At 33.6% G+C, this 17,812-nt stretch overlaps 2 protein-coding genes across 3 annotated transcripts in view; one reads left to right on the forward strand and one right to left on the reverse strand.

The window, feature by feature from the left end:
- LOC119606673 (ADP-ribosylation factor-like protein 4A) overlaps positions 1-17,812 on the forward strand; it is a 95,902-nt gene that overhangs the window by 7,789 nt on the left and 70,301 nt on the right. The window lies entirely within an intron of this gene.
- Positions 8,799-9,878, reverse strand: LOC119606674 (jerky protein homolog-like). The gene has a single exon (XM_037960230.1). It carries the CDS (start codon positions 9,876-9,878, stop codon positions 9,210-9,212), a length of 669 nt encoding a protein of 222 aa, XP_037816158.1. The 3' UTR covers positions 8,799-9,209.

The following is a 17,812-nucleotide window of genomic DNA, read 5'->3' on the forward strand; positions in this document are numbered from 1 at the left end:
TTTGGAAGCAGCTAGAAGCATGAAATTTTGGAATTTTGTATTTCTTGATAAAAATCTTCTTTGTGCCAAAAATGGGCGTTATGGGTGAAGTGGGCGTGGCACTTCCTGTTTTTGTGTGTGCAAAAAAAGAAATAAAAAGACAAGAAAGTTAAGTTTTTTCAATAAAAAAAGTTTATTTATTAAATTTATATTTACCTTAAAGATTCTCAAAAGGGGTTGTGCACTAAACCAAGTGGTTGTAATGGCGTTCACTTAACAAGTGTTTTAAAAAACAAAAAAAAAAACTATGCAACTAGTTGCGAATTACTTTATACCGTTAGCGGTTTTACTAGTTAGAATTTATCTCTACACTTTTTCAAAGATGAAAAAAGAAGTAGTTAGATAAATCCTAACGTAGTATAAAGGGAATAGAAAATAGGGTTTCAAATTAATTTCTAAAATGAACATTGCCGGCCACCTTGCAACGACGAAGTTAGTTGCAACAACAAATGAGAAATAAAGGTTAATAAATCTAGGATAAACTTATACATATATACATTTTTTTCCATTATTATATATCTATTTATATTATGTTTTCTTTTCAATTTTTTTTTTTTTCATAATTATTATTTTTTTTTTTCAAATTTTAAAAATATCGACGAAAGGTCAAAGGACCTGGGTAGATTTTTAAGAAGTCTCTCGACTTTCCCCACAGAACCGAAGTCCCGCAGGTGGATTTTTAAGAAGTCCCTCGACTTTCCCCATAGAACCGAAGTCCCACAGGTGGATTTTTAAGAAGTCTCTCGACTTTCCCCATAGAACCGAAGTCCCACAGGTGGATTTTTTCAGTCTCTCGACTGTTCCCATGAATAAATAACATTCACAGGTCAATTTAATATGGCTTTATTTTCTTAATAAGGGGATTGGCCGGAAATGACCCATCCAAATAATGTGTATTGGGCAAGTGGAAGACCCGGGCTAGAATGGATTTTTCCTTTAATAATGGAAGCACTTAGTTCTGGCCTTAAAACCAACGCGACCTGTCCCGACTGATTAAATGTGGGATCAGCTAACTGAATCCCGTCAAATAAAGTTAAAATGTCGTTGGAAATATTTTCCGGTGGAGTACGAATACCGACCATTTTCCTCACTGTTGCAGACAACGTTAGTTGAGGGTGAGGCGCGTATATTGAGCCGATAGTCAAACGACATATATTAACGCCGTTCGCAGACGAGACAGGCAGCCTAAGCTGCTGGACTAGGGACTCACAAACATAAGACATCGGACAACACAAGTCTAAAACCGCTCGGACCAAAATTCGACGGTTGCCTATCAACAAATTTACCTTTAAGGTCGGAGACAGGTTAATAGCATGTCTTAATGGCACATTAGAAGCCTGGACGGGATAGGGAATCGATTTCGCTTTTGACTGCGCTGAAGTATGGGGTTTAGGTTTCGCGTCTTTCTTCTTTTGACCTTTTCCTGGTGAGTGCAAAAGAGAGTGGTGATTGTCGTGGCATATGTTGCACTTCACCAACGACTTGCACTCATTAGCCAGGTGTTTTGTTGATAAACAACGGTAGCAATGTCGATGTAGAACGACAAATCTGAGCTTCTTTTCGTGAGACAACTTTCGGAAACTAGCGCACCTATACAGCGGGTGTCTTCCTTTACATTGCTTACACACATTCGAGCCCGAGGATTCCACATTTGACGCCTTTGCGGTTGTGGGAGCTGCTGCCGGGTCTGGATCGGTAGATTCAGAAGAATTCTCAACCGAAGCGACCTTTAATGTAAGCAACTCTGGTGCTGAAGCAGGTACCGAAGCAGATGCCACAGCAAGTGTTGGAGTAGGGGCTGGAGATGGTATTGGAGCAGGTACTGGAGCAGGTACTGGAGCAGTTACTGGAGCAGTTACTGGAGCAGTTACTGGAACAGTTATTGAAACAGGTACTGGATCCGGCACTGGAGTATCCTTAGATCCCTGGTCCTCTACCTCCATCACTTCCTTGTCCGACTCCAAGAGAGCATCTTCCATCGCAATGGTTAAAGCGTCCATGGTACTAGGAACAAGGAAAGTTATTTAATATTTTTAATTTTATAATGTTTCATTAGTCAAAACGACTAATTTTGTGATTGGTCGCTTTATTATGCCATTTTCTGTTCGTATGTCAGCGACGCGAACATGTTCATCACTTCCCGGATAAGTTTTAACAACTCTACCTAGTTTCCAGGAAGTCGGAGACATTTGTTCATTTTTTATAACTACTAAGTCACCTACAGATAAGTCTCGTTCAGGGTATTTCCATTTATATCTTTTATGAAGATTTGATAGATATTCTTCCTTCCATCGTCGACAGAAGTGATGGGATAGCGCTTTGACTTTCATATATCTATTTATGAGACTGATTGAGGATTCATATATAGAAGGCTCCGGGGGAGCTAGTATTGGTGATCCGATCAAAAAATGACCAGGAGTAAGAGCTACTGGCTCATTCGGATCATCACTCATTGGACACAACGGTCTCGAATTAAGACAAGCCTCAATTCTTGCGAGAACCGTCGATAGTTCCTCAAAGGTATATTTCACGGACTTAGCTTCTTTACGGAAATGAAGTTTAAAACTTCGAACTCCCGCTTCCCATAGGCCTCCCATATGAGGAGCGCCTGCTGGAATAAATCGCCAAGTTAGTCCATTAATACCGTAAGTGGAACACATCCGAGCACGACTTTCTGACAAAAATGTTCTAAAATCCCTTTCCAGTTCACGCGAAGCTCCCACAAAGTTCGTTCCGTTGTCAGAGAACATAGTAGTGGGACAACCTCGTCTCGATATAAATCGATTAAAAGCGGCCAAGAATCTATCAGTTGATAAATCTGAAGTGACTTCTAAATGGATGGCCTTAGTCGCAAAACAGACAAAAATACAAACATAGGCCTTTAAAGTTTGACACGATCTACTATTTAAGTTTCTTATGTCAAAAGGCCCAGCAAAGTCGACTCCAGTTGTCGTAAACGGTCGGCCTATCTGAGTTCGTTCGGGGGGTAATGCTGCCATTATTTGGGTACAGGTGCGCTTACGGTCAAGAATACACCCTTTGCACCGATTAATAACAGCACGAACTAGTGTTTTCAGTCGAGGTACCCAATATTCGATCCTTAAGATCCTGAGCATTAACTGATTTCCACCGTGGATAGAAATCGTATGTACGAACTCAATCAAAAGACGGGTAAAGCGACAAGAATATGGCAACTATATGGGATGCCGTTCGGTATAGACTAATGAAGGTGATTTTGTCAAACGACCATTAAGTCTCATAACACCCTCATTATCCAGAAATGGATTCAAAGTCAATAAAGGACTTTTCGAAGATAGTGGTCTTTTATCCAAAAGACATTGGTATTCTTCGACAAAATTTACCTTTTGAGCCAAAATGGCCAATCGTAGTTTTACTTTCTTAACCTCAATGTTTGTCACGATGGTAGACTCAAAGGAATTCTGATTTTTATGAGCCGAGTGAGTTTTATAGAAAAATCTAAATACATAGGCTAACACTCGAATTGCCCTATCAAGAGAAGAAAATCTCTCAAGAATGTCCTCATAATTCGAAAAAAATGAAGCACGAGCCTCTAAGTCCGTATCTAATAAAGCCAAATTTCCTAGATTCCAGGTAGTGCTTTTTTCCCGAAGCCAATTTGGACCATGCCACCATAGATTGTTCTGTATCAAATCAGAGGGTGAGATACCCCGACTTCCCAAGTCTGCTGGGTTGTCGTCAGATTTGACATGGTGCCAATTATGTCTTCCGACCACTTCCTGAATTTTACAAACTCTGTTGGCTACAAAGGTTGCCCATTAACAAGGGTCCTTTTTCAGCCAAGCAAGGACGATTGTAGAATCAGTCCAACAATATATTTGACATAATGGGATGTCAATTTCGAATAATACGGATTTTAAAAGATCCGTCGCAAGAAGTGCACCACAGAGTTCAAGTCGTGGTAGAGAAATTGATTTGATGGGAGCTACTTTCGTTTTAGCAGTTAACAGATGGGTATAAATTTCGCCATTAGGTCTTTCGACTCTAGCGTAAATTACCCCTGCATAAGCTTTTTCAGATGCATCTGAAAAGACGTGAAGCTCCACTGTAGAATTAGGTATATAATTAACCCATCTAGGAATCTGGATGTCGTTTACTTCATGATATGAAGCAGCAAATTTTTGCCATTCGGCTTCAGTAGCGGGCTTAAGAGCTGCGTCCCAATCTATCTGGTCTTGCCAAACCTTCTGCATTATCATCTTAGCGACAATAATGACTGGTCCTAACCATCCAACAGGGTCAAATAATCTAGCTATTATAGATAGTACCTCCCTTTTCGTGTGACTTGATCGCATCGAAATACGATCCACATTAAAATAAAAAGAGTCCGCATGAGCATTCCACCGTAACCCAAGAGTTTTTGAGCTACTTGACTCAATAAATGTCAATAGTTTGGCATCTACTAAATGCTCAACGGGTATACCAGATAGGATGGCTTTCTCATTCGAAGTCCATTTCCTAAGAACAAAACCCGCTGATGCTAAAGCCGCTATAAGTTGATCGCGAGCGATCAAAGCGGTTGAGATCTCGTGAGTCCCAGTTAATACGTCATCGACGTACATACATTTCCGAAGTATTTTCGCCGCTAGAGGGTACTCTGCTTCGGAATCTTCAGCCAATTGTACCAAGGTACGAATGGCAAGATAAGGTGCACAATTAACACCGAAGGTAACAGTCTGTAACTCATACTCTTGAATTTCCTCCGTCGGAGAATCACGAAACAAAATTCGTTGAAATGGAGTATGAGAACTATCAAGTCTAATCTGCCTATACATTTGTGTTATATCACAATTAAACACAAACCTAAAAAAGCGCCAACGTAAAATCAGGAGAACGAGATCTGCCTGTAATGTGGGTCCCACAAATAAACAATCGTTAAGACTGTTGCCGTTAGACGTTTTATTCGACGCATTGAAAACCACACGTAATTTTGTGGTCTTTCTGTCCAATTTTATAACTGGATGATGAGGCAGGTAGCAAGAAGATGAAGGAGAGTCTTTAACTGGACGCATATGGTCTAAAGTTAAATATTCCTTAACGACGTCATCATACATATTCTTGATGACAGGATTTCTCAAGAGAGAGGATTCTGTCCGTATAAATTGCGCCCTAACATTCTGTTTAGACTGACCTAAAGTTAACGTCTCGGGAAATTCAGGTTTAAATGGTAATGTTACCACATATCTACCAGTAGAATCCCTACGAGTAGTTTTCTTATAATTGTCCTCACACATACGATCATGTGCTGACATAAGTTTCCGTTTAGGAGGTTCCTCTATTTCCCAAAATCTAAGTAAGGTACTATTTATATTATCTTCTTCAGAAAATTCAACTCTAGTGCTGTATACCTGAATTGAAGACTGAGGAACTGGACCAGTAATAATCCAGCCGAAAATAGTTTTCTGAGCCACTAATGTCCCTAAAACCTTTCTAACTGAACCCATTATAATTCGTGGATATAAATCTGCCCCTAAGAGTAGATCTACTGGTTTAGAATCAAATAAGTTAGTATCTGCCAAACGTATATTTGGCAAATCATTTCGATACTCATTCGATATAACAAATGAGGGTAAATCACCAGAGATCGTTGGCAAAACGAGAGCTACTGTACTCAAAACAATTGAAGAGTCCAAGGGCGTGCCAATATAAATGGAACACGATTTCCTTGATATTACAGAATTCGCCTGGTTGATACCAGATATTTGAGCATTCGTCGATTGCGTCAAAATTCTTAAACGATTCTGTACTCTTTCGGAAATAAACGATGATTGCGAAGCAGGGTCAATGAGAGCACGAGCTGGGTACGTCATACCCTGGTGATGAATATTCACCATCGCTGTTCCTAACAATACGGTTTGGTTTTGCGAAGTATAAAACGCCTGTCTATTAATAGGAGCTGAGGTGTTAGAGCTGTTAGATGTTGCTACTTGAGAAGAATCTGTGGGTATAGATAGAGCAGCTTGTGATATAGCACTTGTGCTCGGACCCGAATTAGAAGTTCTAGAACTTCCATTTGAATCCTCTGAAGTAGGCACATTTCTATGTAACATAGTATTGTGCTTCTTTTTACAAATAGAACAACAATGCAGACTCTTACAATCTTTCACTTCATGATTTCGTGACAAACAATTAATGCAATAGTGATGTTTCTTAATAGTCGAGAATCTGTCCATTACCGAAAGTTTTTTAAATCTCTTACAATCCCGCAGAAAATGGCTTTGATTCTTGCATAAAATGCAAGAAAGGGAAGAAGATGAAGTGGCATGGTGCGCCTTCACCTTTGGAGTCGATAATTTTTTAGATTGTGGGACTTCCCTAATGTCACGTAGACATTCTAAGGTCTGAATTCTTTCTGTCAGAAATGCATCCAGATCTTTCCAAACAGACAATACGAATTTGTCTTTTATACTTTGTTCCCATAAGGTAACAGAGTTATCGGGTAGTCGTTGAACACAAAGGAAAACAATTATCGGATCCCAATTTTCCGTCGAAACATTATATATTGATAAGGCCGAAAGACAACTGTTTATACCTCTTTGTATGGTCTTGAGACCTTCAGAAGTTTCCTTTTCAATAATAGGAAGATTAAAAAGAGATTTAAGTTGGTTGTTAACCAACATACGTGGATTTTCGTAAGCAGCCCTAAGGCTATTCCACGCCATGTCAAATCCTAAATGCGAAATAGGATATTTAGCTACTATTTCCTTTGCATCACCACTAGTCTTACGTATAAGATGACACATCCTTTCTATGTTGGTGAGACGAGTATTATTTACGTATAACACAGTAAATAGATCCCTAAAAGCGGGCCAAGAGAGATAATCTCCGTCAAAGGTCTCAACATCACAGGGCGGTACTACTAAACTATGGTGAGTTTCCGTATTGTTCTGGCTAACTACTGGAGAATCACTAGTCTTTTGAGTTTGGGCATAGGTGTGCAATCGTTCTTTAATATTCGATAAACAGTTAACGAATGCATTATAAGTCGCCTGATACTTTGATGATACGACATCTATATCATCAGGTTCTGTTGTGTCCGAAGTAGCTAAATAGTCTAGATATGTCTGATAGGTTGACTTAACCTCGTTCATTAAAACCTTCAATTCATCGGAATGAACCTCTAAGCTAAAAACAGTGAGTCTTTCTTCCCTAAGACTGTTCATATTAGCTTCAAAGCTTATGAGAGCATCAGAAGCTCTAATAAAGAGAGCAAGAGCAGGCACAGACATAGTTATTTTAATATAAATGCGATTAAATAAAATAAATTTAATAATTTAATTCAATTTAATTTTATCTTTATTTAAAAGACTTCAATTTATCACGATTTATTATTACGTAACGTATTTAAATTGCACAAAGGAAACAAATAATTTAATAAAAATTGCAAATTTGATACAAATTTTATTAAAAACTGAAAAAATATTTAAATAATAACCAAATTTAATATTAGTCAAACTGACCGACCGTAGGGTAACAACTCAAAACGGAAGAAGAAGCAGATAATTGTATGTATGTATATAAAGATTATGTACAAGGTACATAAACATAAATTTCTTTATTTATTTCACTTCTTCTTTGTTTTATTTGTTATTATATTTATTGTTATATTTTATTTTTATTATTTAATTAATATTTTTTCACACCCGATTTTATTAAATTTATTTTTCGCACTTTCTTAAAAATTTTCTTTTAATTTTATTTTATCTTCACTATGTCTGTCCGTTTATGTAAACAAATGCACGGTAGATATATTAAGCACTGACAAAAAGGTAGTCACTAATGTCAAACAAAAAAAGGCAGTTGGCAAAGCAATCAATCACAATAATACACAAGAAAGCTTTCTGTGTATGTGTGAATATAAATTTAATAAACAAGACTTGTTCTTTTGTCTTTCTTTTATATTTATTCTTTTATATGCACTTTAAATTTCTTTGTAATAAAATCACTCAAATTCAAAGATTACGCACCTTAAAAATCCAAAATTTTTTTTATTAATGTTGGTGGATGAAATGGTGGTGGTTTTTTTTTTCTTTCGAAGAAAAGATGGCGATCTTAAAGAAACCAAATACACAAGAAATTAATTTGAGTGCTTCAAATAATCCGGCTTCAAAAATCCGGCTCGATCGGACCAAATGTTTTTGTGTGTGCAAAAAAAAGAAATAAAAAGACAAGAAAGTTAAGTTTTTTCAATAAAAAAAGTTTATTTATTAAATTTATATTTACCTTAAAGATTCTCAAAAGGGGTTGTGCACTAAACCAAGTGGTTGTAATGGCGTTCACTTAACAAGTGTTTTAAAAAACAAAAAAAAACTATGCAACTAGTTGCGAATTACTTTATACCGTTAGCGGTTTTACTAGTTAGAATTTATCTCTACACTTTTTCAAAGATGAAAAAAGAAGTAGTTAGATAAATCCTAACGTAGTATAAAGGGAATAGAAAATAGGGTTTCAAATTAATTTCTAAAATGAACACTTCCCAAAGAAACTCATAATTTTTGTTTTGTTTAAATAATGAAAGTTTGACGGAATTATACATTTAGAGGTCCTTGAACCTATTTTGATCATTTTTGGAGTGAAGACTTCATTTGCGCATATATTAAAATGAAAAACTTGAAAGTTTTCATATGTGTTTTTTATACCCTCCATATGTGTTTTTTATACCCTCCACAACCATCAGTGGTGATAGAGGGTATATAAAAGTTGGTCATCCATACGATCGGTCCATAATATGGGTCCGATCGGTCCCATACAAAGCCTCTTCTGAAAATCACTTTAATGCACATCACTTTTTATCAAATAGCTATATACAGTGAACTCTCGATAATGTGAACTAATTAATGTCGGGGTAGTTCATATTTTCGAAATTGTTCACATTTTCGATTGTGATTTTTTTATATATATTACTAAGTTATTCTTTCTAAAAATCATTTCTGCAAGGAATGAAAATGCAAAGATTACTAAAAAAAATTTTTGTAATTTATTTGAACATAAAAAGTTTTTAAAAATCCATTTTATAAAGAGTACATACGTATAGTATGTACATAAAAAACAAACAAAATATTACGACAAAAAAAAAAAAAAAAAAAAAAATAAATAAAATTTACAATGAAAAAAGAAACATACATATATAATTAAATATGGAAATAATCGGTTATTATTTTCTGTTTTTTCTTTTGTTCGACCAGCTTATTTACCGGCAATTCCCTGATTTTTTTCAATACTTTAATGTCAGTTTGATCGACCGTTTGAAATTCAGCCCATTGGACAGCTTTGTTAAGAATTTCGACAGCTTCTTTGGCTTTAATGTTGTTTTCAGGCGCTTCAATAAAACAGTCGTCATCATCGTCGGACTCTTCATTTAAATAATTTTCATCAAATGGCGTGACGTCCTCACAAGGATTATTGATCCAATCTCTAATGTTTACAGCAGTAAATACTTCCTGAAGGCGCAATGTCTGTAGAAGATCTGCAGCAATATTTTCTAAAGATCTAACCTCTGATTGCCACTTTTCTTTTAAAACGCTCAAGGGAACATTAAATTTAGGATCGTCTTCATCATTTACCATATTCAAAATATTTTTCCAACAGTTAGATAAAGTTTCTTTACCAACTCGGTTCCAGGATGCCTCTAGAATAGAAACTCCTTCTTTAAGTGTGATTTTTTTCATCGATTCAAGCAAATCCCCCTCTTTTGCAATAATTGTTGCCAGAAGACTGTTCCTATAATGAAGTTTGGTGATTCTAATAGCATTTTGATCCATTGGCTGGATTAGAGCCGTTACATTTGGAGGCATGAACATAGGTTCTATGGAACCATCCTCGGATTTAAGGTCGGATTCTGGTGGATGGGATGGGGCATTATCTATTAGGAGTAAAGCTTTTACTGGTAATCGTTTCTTCTTTAAAAAATCTGTCACCTTAATGAAAAATAAAACAGTAAGAATTACCTCTGGCACAAAACAGTTGTGAAACCATTCTCTAAAAATGGAAGAAGTCATCCAAGCAGACTTTGAATTTCTGTAGTTTACGGGACAGATAGGGATTCTTCGATTTTCCTATTACTAAAAGTTTTACTTTATGATATCCTGACGCATTTGCACAGCATAAAAATGTTATTCTTTTGCTTTTCCATTTTTGCATCTGGAGCGCTTTTCTCCAATGACGTTACATATGTCTTTTGTGGGAGAAGTTTCCAATATAGACCAGACACATCGGCATTATACAACTGATCATTGGATAAACCCAAATCTTCTATCTTAGCTTTCAATTTAATTTTAAAAGGATTTACGAACTGAGATTGCTCATAAAGTTTTTCACCGCTTATCTGAAGGAGCCGAATTCCGTATCTCTTTTTAAATTTTTGTAGCCACCCATCGCTAGCATTGAAGTCATTTCCGTTTTCACTTATGTTTTTGTGAATTTGTTTGGCTTTCTCTTTCAACATCAACCCACTTACAGGGAGGTTTTTATTCCGCATACAATAAACTCTGAAGGTCGTAATGTTTTGCGTTTTCCGGGTCTATAAAACGTATTGTTCACACATTTTAAAATATTATCTTTTTTGTTTTTTTTTATTGAACATATCGTTGATTTTGCAACTTTATACTTTTTACTTAACACTGTGACACTAGATCCTTTTTTAAATATTCCAAAATTTCGCATTTTTCATTTAAGGATAAAGACTTTCGACTGTTTTTAGACATCACTAATTTTAAAAATAAATTCACGAACCTACCGCAACAAGTTACATAAAGCTACTAGCATTAAATACCTTTAAAATAATGGCATACTATGGTATTTATTAATTCGGTGATTCCCAACAATAAAAATAAATGCTTCTACTAATTAAAAAATCCCTAAAAATAAAAAATATTGTTCACTATTTAGAGCCATTAAACTTTGTTTACTATTTAGAGCGCCCATATAAAAAACTGAGTGTTCACATTAGTGGATAGTTCATTATATTGGATGTTCACATTACCGCGAGTTCACTGTATATACTTAGATACAAATTTTGAGAGAAATATAGCTTTTATTTACAGAAATATTACTGTAAAAACAATTTAACAGTATATAATTAATTGTACCTAATAAATTATAATGCTGCGAAAAAACTTGCAATTGTAACAGATTTAAAATCTCATTACCAAATAATGATATCCTTACAAAATTTGGCACAAATATTAATTTAGTTTACCAACATTTTATTAAAAAAAAAAATTCACGATCGGTCCATATTCGGTCATAGCTCCCATATAAGGTCCCGTCTCAGATATCACTTAAATTCACATTACTCATAGCAAATAATGATATCCATGCCAAATTAAACACAGACATTACTTTTGTATACAAAATGTTGTTTTAAATTTTTTTCACAATCGGTCCATAATATGGGTCCGATCGGTCCCATACAAAGCCTCTTCTGAAAATCACTTGAATGCACATCACTTATTATCAAATATCTATATATATACTTAGATACAATTTTTTTTTTTTAGAAATATAGCTTTTATTTACAGAAATATCACTGTAAAAACAATTTAACCGTATATAATTAATTGTACCTAATAAATTATAATGCTGCGCAAAAACTTGCAATTGTAACAGATTTAAAATCTTTAAATCTTTGCTTGTTCTATTAGAAAAGATGAGAAACCCTATTTCCACAAATATTTGATTAACTAAAAGTTTATTAATATAAAAGTAGCTGGTGGAGATTCGGCTCAGCCGAATATAGCACTCTAACTTGTTATACTTCTATACTGATGCTTTTGTTTTAAATTGTAATTTATATTGTTTATTTATTTATTTATTGAACGTTATAACCGAGCCTAAAAGGCCATCTATAGTTAAACAATTCTACTGAATAACTCTATAATACAGTAATAAAATAAATTAATCCCTTTATTCATAAGCAACATTTACCCTGTAAAAGTTTTACAAAACAAAATTTCTATAAAAAATTTGATTTACAAACCCTTTTAAAACAAAAATTCGCTTATGAATAAGGCCCTAAATCTATAATCAAAGTATAAAAAAATTGTTAAATTGTTAAATAAAATACACAAATAAATAAATAAAATAAAAATAAATAAAATATTAGACATAAAATAAATCACAAAAGACATTTTTGGATTTGCTTTTTATACCCTCCACCACCATCAGTGGTGATAGAGTATACAGCTGTGGTCAGCTAATTGGAAACGCTCTCGTTATATTACTGCTTGACGTGATTTGTATAAAATTATGAAAATATTACGTTAGATTTTTTGTTCGAAACACATGTATTTTATAAATTGATGTTGTTATAATAAAATGGAATGCATTTTGTTGTGGAACATTTCTTATTTACTTTTCAATTTTAAATTTGTTGAAAATCGCCCAAAGCTAAATCAAAGAAATTGCGACAACTAATTGGAAACGGCCATATTTTATTAAAATTTTTTTTAAGTTAATAATAATTGATAAAAAATGTAATTGCATTTGGGTATATATTGTTTCTAATTTATAAGAAATTTTACATCATTATTTTTAGGCTAAGAATGAAAATAGGCCAAAGAAATTCTCTTTCCTTGGGTAGATCTATTTTTGAACATCATAAAGCTTGTAAATCTTAAAGGGATATAGGAGAAGAGCCCTATTGTTCAAAAAAATATATTTTTAATCGTTTATAGCATTTTAAGAAATATGACACTGATACTAACGCTCCACGTGAAAAATTTTCCGAAAAAATATCAGCCCATCCCAAACCGGATAATAAGACAAATCTCTAAAGCTGGCCCAAAGGAATCATCCACGGGCATCCATCGGTAAATTTGAGAAAAATTAGATATAACGTTATCTAAGCCAACTATTTCGCGATTTTTGACGGAATCGGGGCATCTTGAGAAAGGGCGGAAGAAACCTTTTCCAACTAAAATTCAAAGAATTTGCAATATCTCTTGTATATGAAATATCGTGTTGAATTGACCTGATCTTATCAAAATTAGACGGTTAATCAGTGGAATTATTTACTTCGGAGCTTTGAAACAGAGATTAATCGTATTATACCTCAATATACAAGGTACAATAAATGGTAAAAGGTGTGGCAGATTTTCGAATGAGATATGGCAAATTCTTTAAACTTTAGCTGCTAAAGGTTTCCTTCGCGATTCTCTTCCAATATGCCCCGATTCCACCAAACATCGTGAAATAGTTGGCTAAGATAACGTTATATCTAATTTTTCTCAAATTTACCGCTGGATGCCCGTGGATGATTCCTTTGGGCCAACTTTAGAGATTCGTATTATCATCCGGTTTGGGGGTGGGCTGATGTTTTTCTGGAAAATTTTTGACGTAGAGCGTTAGTATCAGTGTCATATTTCTTAAAATGCTATAAACGATCAAAAATATATGTTTTTGAACAAAAGGGCTGTTCTCCTATATCTTTTTACGATTTACAAGCTTTATGAAGTTCAAAAATGGATCTACCCAGGGAAGGAATATTTCTTTGTTCTATTTTCATTATTAGTCCTAAAAATAATGATGTAAAATTTCTTATAAATTAAATTAATAATAATATTTACCAAAGTACAATTAAATTTTTTATCAAAATTAGATTTAACTTAAAAAAATTTTAATAAAAAATTGTCGTTTCTAATTAGTTGTCGCAATTTCTTTGATGTATCTTTGGGCGATTTTCACCAAATTCAAAATTGAAAAGGAATTAAGAAATGTTCCACAACAAAATGCATTTCATTTTATTATAACAACATCAATTTATAAAATACATGAGTTTCGAACTGAAAATCTAACATAATATTTTCATAATATTATACAAATCATGTCAAGCTGTAATATAAAGAGAGCGTTTCCAATTAGCTGACCACAGCTGTATATATAAGTTTGTCGTACCGTGTGTAACACCAAGAAATATTCATTTAAGACCCAACAAAGTATAAATATTCTGGGTCCTTATGAAATTCTGAGTCTATTTAGCTATATCCGTCTGTCCTTCTGTCTGCCAAATACACGCTCACTTTAAAACTAAACAAAGGAAATCAACTAAATTCACCCAAAATAATTATTATTATCCTAAGCAGTTTGGTATTGAAAATCAGCAAAATCGGATCACAACGTAAAAAGTTATGAGTAAAAATTTCAGACTACCTCAAAAAAAATTACGTTTTGTTCCTAATTCTTAACAAGTTTTCTCAGAAACTACCAAAGATATGTCCATGAATTTTGTCACACATTATTTTTTCAAAGCAGTGATCAATTATGTTTAAAATCTTTGAAATCGATCCAATATTTCCCATAGCCCGCATACAAAGGTATATATTCCCGGAAATTAGTTTATTGTTAATAACTCCCTCGAATATTTATTTATTTTATTTATTCATTGAAGTAATACAAAGCCTATAAGGCCAATCTTACGTACTATTAAGCCATAACACCTAAGTATATAAACTTAACATAAAATACAAAGTGTTGCAAATATTAAAAAATAAAATTTAATTACAACTTACAAATTCTTTTAAGAGTTCCACAAACCTAATGCAAATAATAGTAAGGAAAAATATTAAAAAGCACTAGTATTTAAATAAAAATAATAACGGTCTAAATTAATAGTAACACTGACCTATTTAGATTTACTTGCAATACTCTCTTTCATTATAAAAGGAAAAGCAGTAAAGTAAAGAAAAAAATTATTTATTGACTAAGACAGCTAATTGCTCATGAATAGGTTCAAAAGTTTAAGCCGGAACACATTATTAGAGTGAGAGAAAAGACGCAGTTCCAACGGCAATGAATTCCACCAGTGAGCAATTCGTACTAAAAAGATCTTACATAGAATAAATTAACAATTCTAGGCACCAAAACTTGAGGTCTCCTAGTTGATCTACTGAAAATAAATCCATCAAACAAGAGTTGCGGTCTCTCAGATTTAATTATCTTATGGAAAATAGTCAAACATCGAAGTTTAACGAAATCAAAGAAACTACATTTTAAAAATTTGAGGAGGATAATACACATTTGTAGCAATAATCTTCCGCATTGTTTGCTAAATTCTGGAAACTGTATTACCAATGTATGAACTGAAATCAAGCCTTTTATCCAAAATAATTTGCTCAACAAACTCAATTCTCACACCACTAATAAAAATATCAAAATTTATATTAAATCTATTAAACGGACTGAAAGCAATCGCCTTCGATTTCAAAGGATTAATTGATAAACAATTATTAACAGTCCATTCAGAGATAATACGAAGACAAAAGTCTATATTAGAACGTAAAACGTCACTCAAATCACGACTACAACTGAAAAGCAGGGCAACATCATCCGCATACAGAAATGTTTTGCATATACTCGTACTAACATGAGAAGGGAGATCATTAACATACATATTGAACAACACCGGTCCCAGAACCGAACCCTGAGGAACACCCGAATGAACGCGTAATAAACTTGAATCGACACCATTAAGACTGACATACTGAAATTTTCCACAAAGATAGGAAAGTATAAGTTTACAGGCCGTCATAGAAAAATCGAACTCAACTCTAAGCTTTTCAATAATTTTTCGAAAATTAATAGAATTGAATGCTTTCGATAGATCTAATAAGATAAGTACACTAAATTTAACATTGTTAATATCCTCTCTGATTGAATCAGTCAAATCTAGAAGAAGTGAAGTGGTATTGTAACCCTGACGAAATTTGGTCCTTTAAAAGGTGTTCCATTACTTTAGAAAGTGCAGGAAGTATGTAGGAAAGTAGGAAACTTAGATGTCATAAAGACAGAGTTAAATAAATGAACCAATAAACCAAAATGAGTAGGCTTACAGTTATGTTTAATACTCAAACCCAGATCGAGGCAACAAATAAATTATAATTGAAATCACCAACAATAATCACATGGGAATAGTGGAGAGTAGCTGAAAATGCTCAGACTCAAAAATATCAATATTTACACCAAATATAATTTTCTGACCATTAAAGCAAATTTCTAAAAATAAAGATTCACAAATATACCAAATACAAATATACCAACACCACCACCTCTCGAACCAAGGCGATCATTACGACAGAAGGTATAACCATGGACATGAACTGAACGAGTTGAAATGTGTGGTTTTAGCCAAGTTTCAGAAATTGCAAAGATATCTAAAAGTGATCCACTTAGAAGAAATTTGAACTCATCAAATTTTGAAGAATTAGCCGAAGGTCTAATGCTTTGACAGTTTAAATGTGCGACCTTAAATTTATTTATGTAAGGATGCAAAATATTCTTCAGGTGAGTACTACCATTAATCAACGGACCAATATCAACATCAGAAAACATCGAAATATTTACAAAACATTAGGTAGGGAAACTTAAAAAAATAAAGTAAATTATGATTAAAAATTATTAACAATAAAGTATTAAACATACCTAAATACACTAAATAGTTAACTCTAGAGCAAGTAGCCTCCTTATCTGATAACTCACAAATATTTCAGACAAATGATGTAAATATTCAAATAGACACCCTAATGTCATACATAAACACCTTACATGAGCTTGTACCAACGGTTCGCAAGAGAATTAGAAAGTTGAGTGATAACACATGGTTTAAATCTAGGGAAATTAGGTACTTCATTTCAATTCGTGACCTAGCATATAAGGCATTTATGGAAAACCACAGCCCAGAGAATTGGAAAATATATTGTAAAATAAGGAATAAAACAAAGACAATTATCAGAAATGCTAAAAGAAAAGCACATGCACTTCTTTTAGAGGGTCTAAATACAAAACAAATGTGGAATTTCCTTAGAAAGAATGGGTGTATTGATGCAGATGAAGAAGTTACGGACTTAGATCCTGATTTTGTTAATAAATATTTTATATCTAATCAATTGAAAGAAGATACAACTTTTCATGTTAATAATTTACATTTTGCTGGAGTAAACTCATTTTCTTTTCATGCAATAGATGAATCTGACGTATATGATGCTCTACACAAAATTAAATCTAATGCAGCTGGATATGATGGTATTAATCTTAAGTTCATTAAAATTATATTTCCTTATATATCTACCCTACTTACACATTTAATTAATACCACAATTATGACCTCTGAATTCCCCAAAGCTTGGAAATGTTCACGGGTAGTTCCAGTAAAGAAAGATGGGAACTCTAGCTTGCTGGAGAATTTACGACCAATATCAGTGATTCCTATTCTTTCAAAGATATTTGAATATATTATTAAGGATCAAATGATGTACTATATTAATAATCATAATCTTCTTCATGTGAATCAATCAGGTTTCCGACAGAATTACAGTACTACTACTCTTTTAATAAATGTAACTGATTCCATAAGGAGCAACCTTAATAATATGAAATGTAGTGTTTTGCTATCATTGGACCTGTCAAAAGCCTTTGATAAACTAATTCACTCAAATTTAATCATGAAGCTATATAATACTTTTAATTTCTCTTTATCTGCCTGTAAACTCACTTACTCCTATTTACATAGAAGATCTCAGTTTGTATCTTTGGGAGGTAGAGATTCCGGTACCTTGGAGGTTACAAGTGGTGTCCCGCAAGGGTCCGTTATAGGCCCTTTATATTTTATGCAGTATCTAAATGATTTATTGAATATAGTAGATGATAACTCCGTTAAAATTTTTTCATACGCAGATGATATTCAAATGTTATTTACCGCTGAAAGATATTTTATTGATGTCTTGAAAGCCAATATTCAGTT

The sequence above is a fragment of the Lucilia sericata genome, unplaced genomic scaffold, assembly GCF_015586225.1.
Source record: "Lucilia sericata isolate MDLA Ls3-8-SP2 unplaced genomic scaffold, ASM1558622v1 Contig000611F_arrow, whole genome shotgun sequence".
Classification (NCBI taxonomy): Eukaryota; Metazoa; Arthropoda; class Insecta; order Diptera; family Calliphoridae; genus Lucilia; species Lucilia sericata.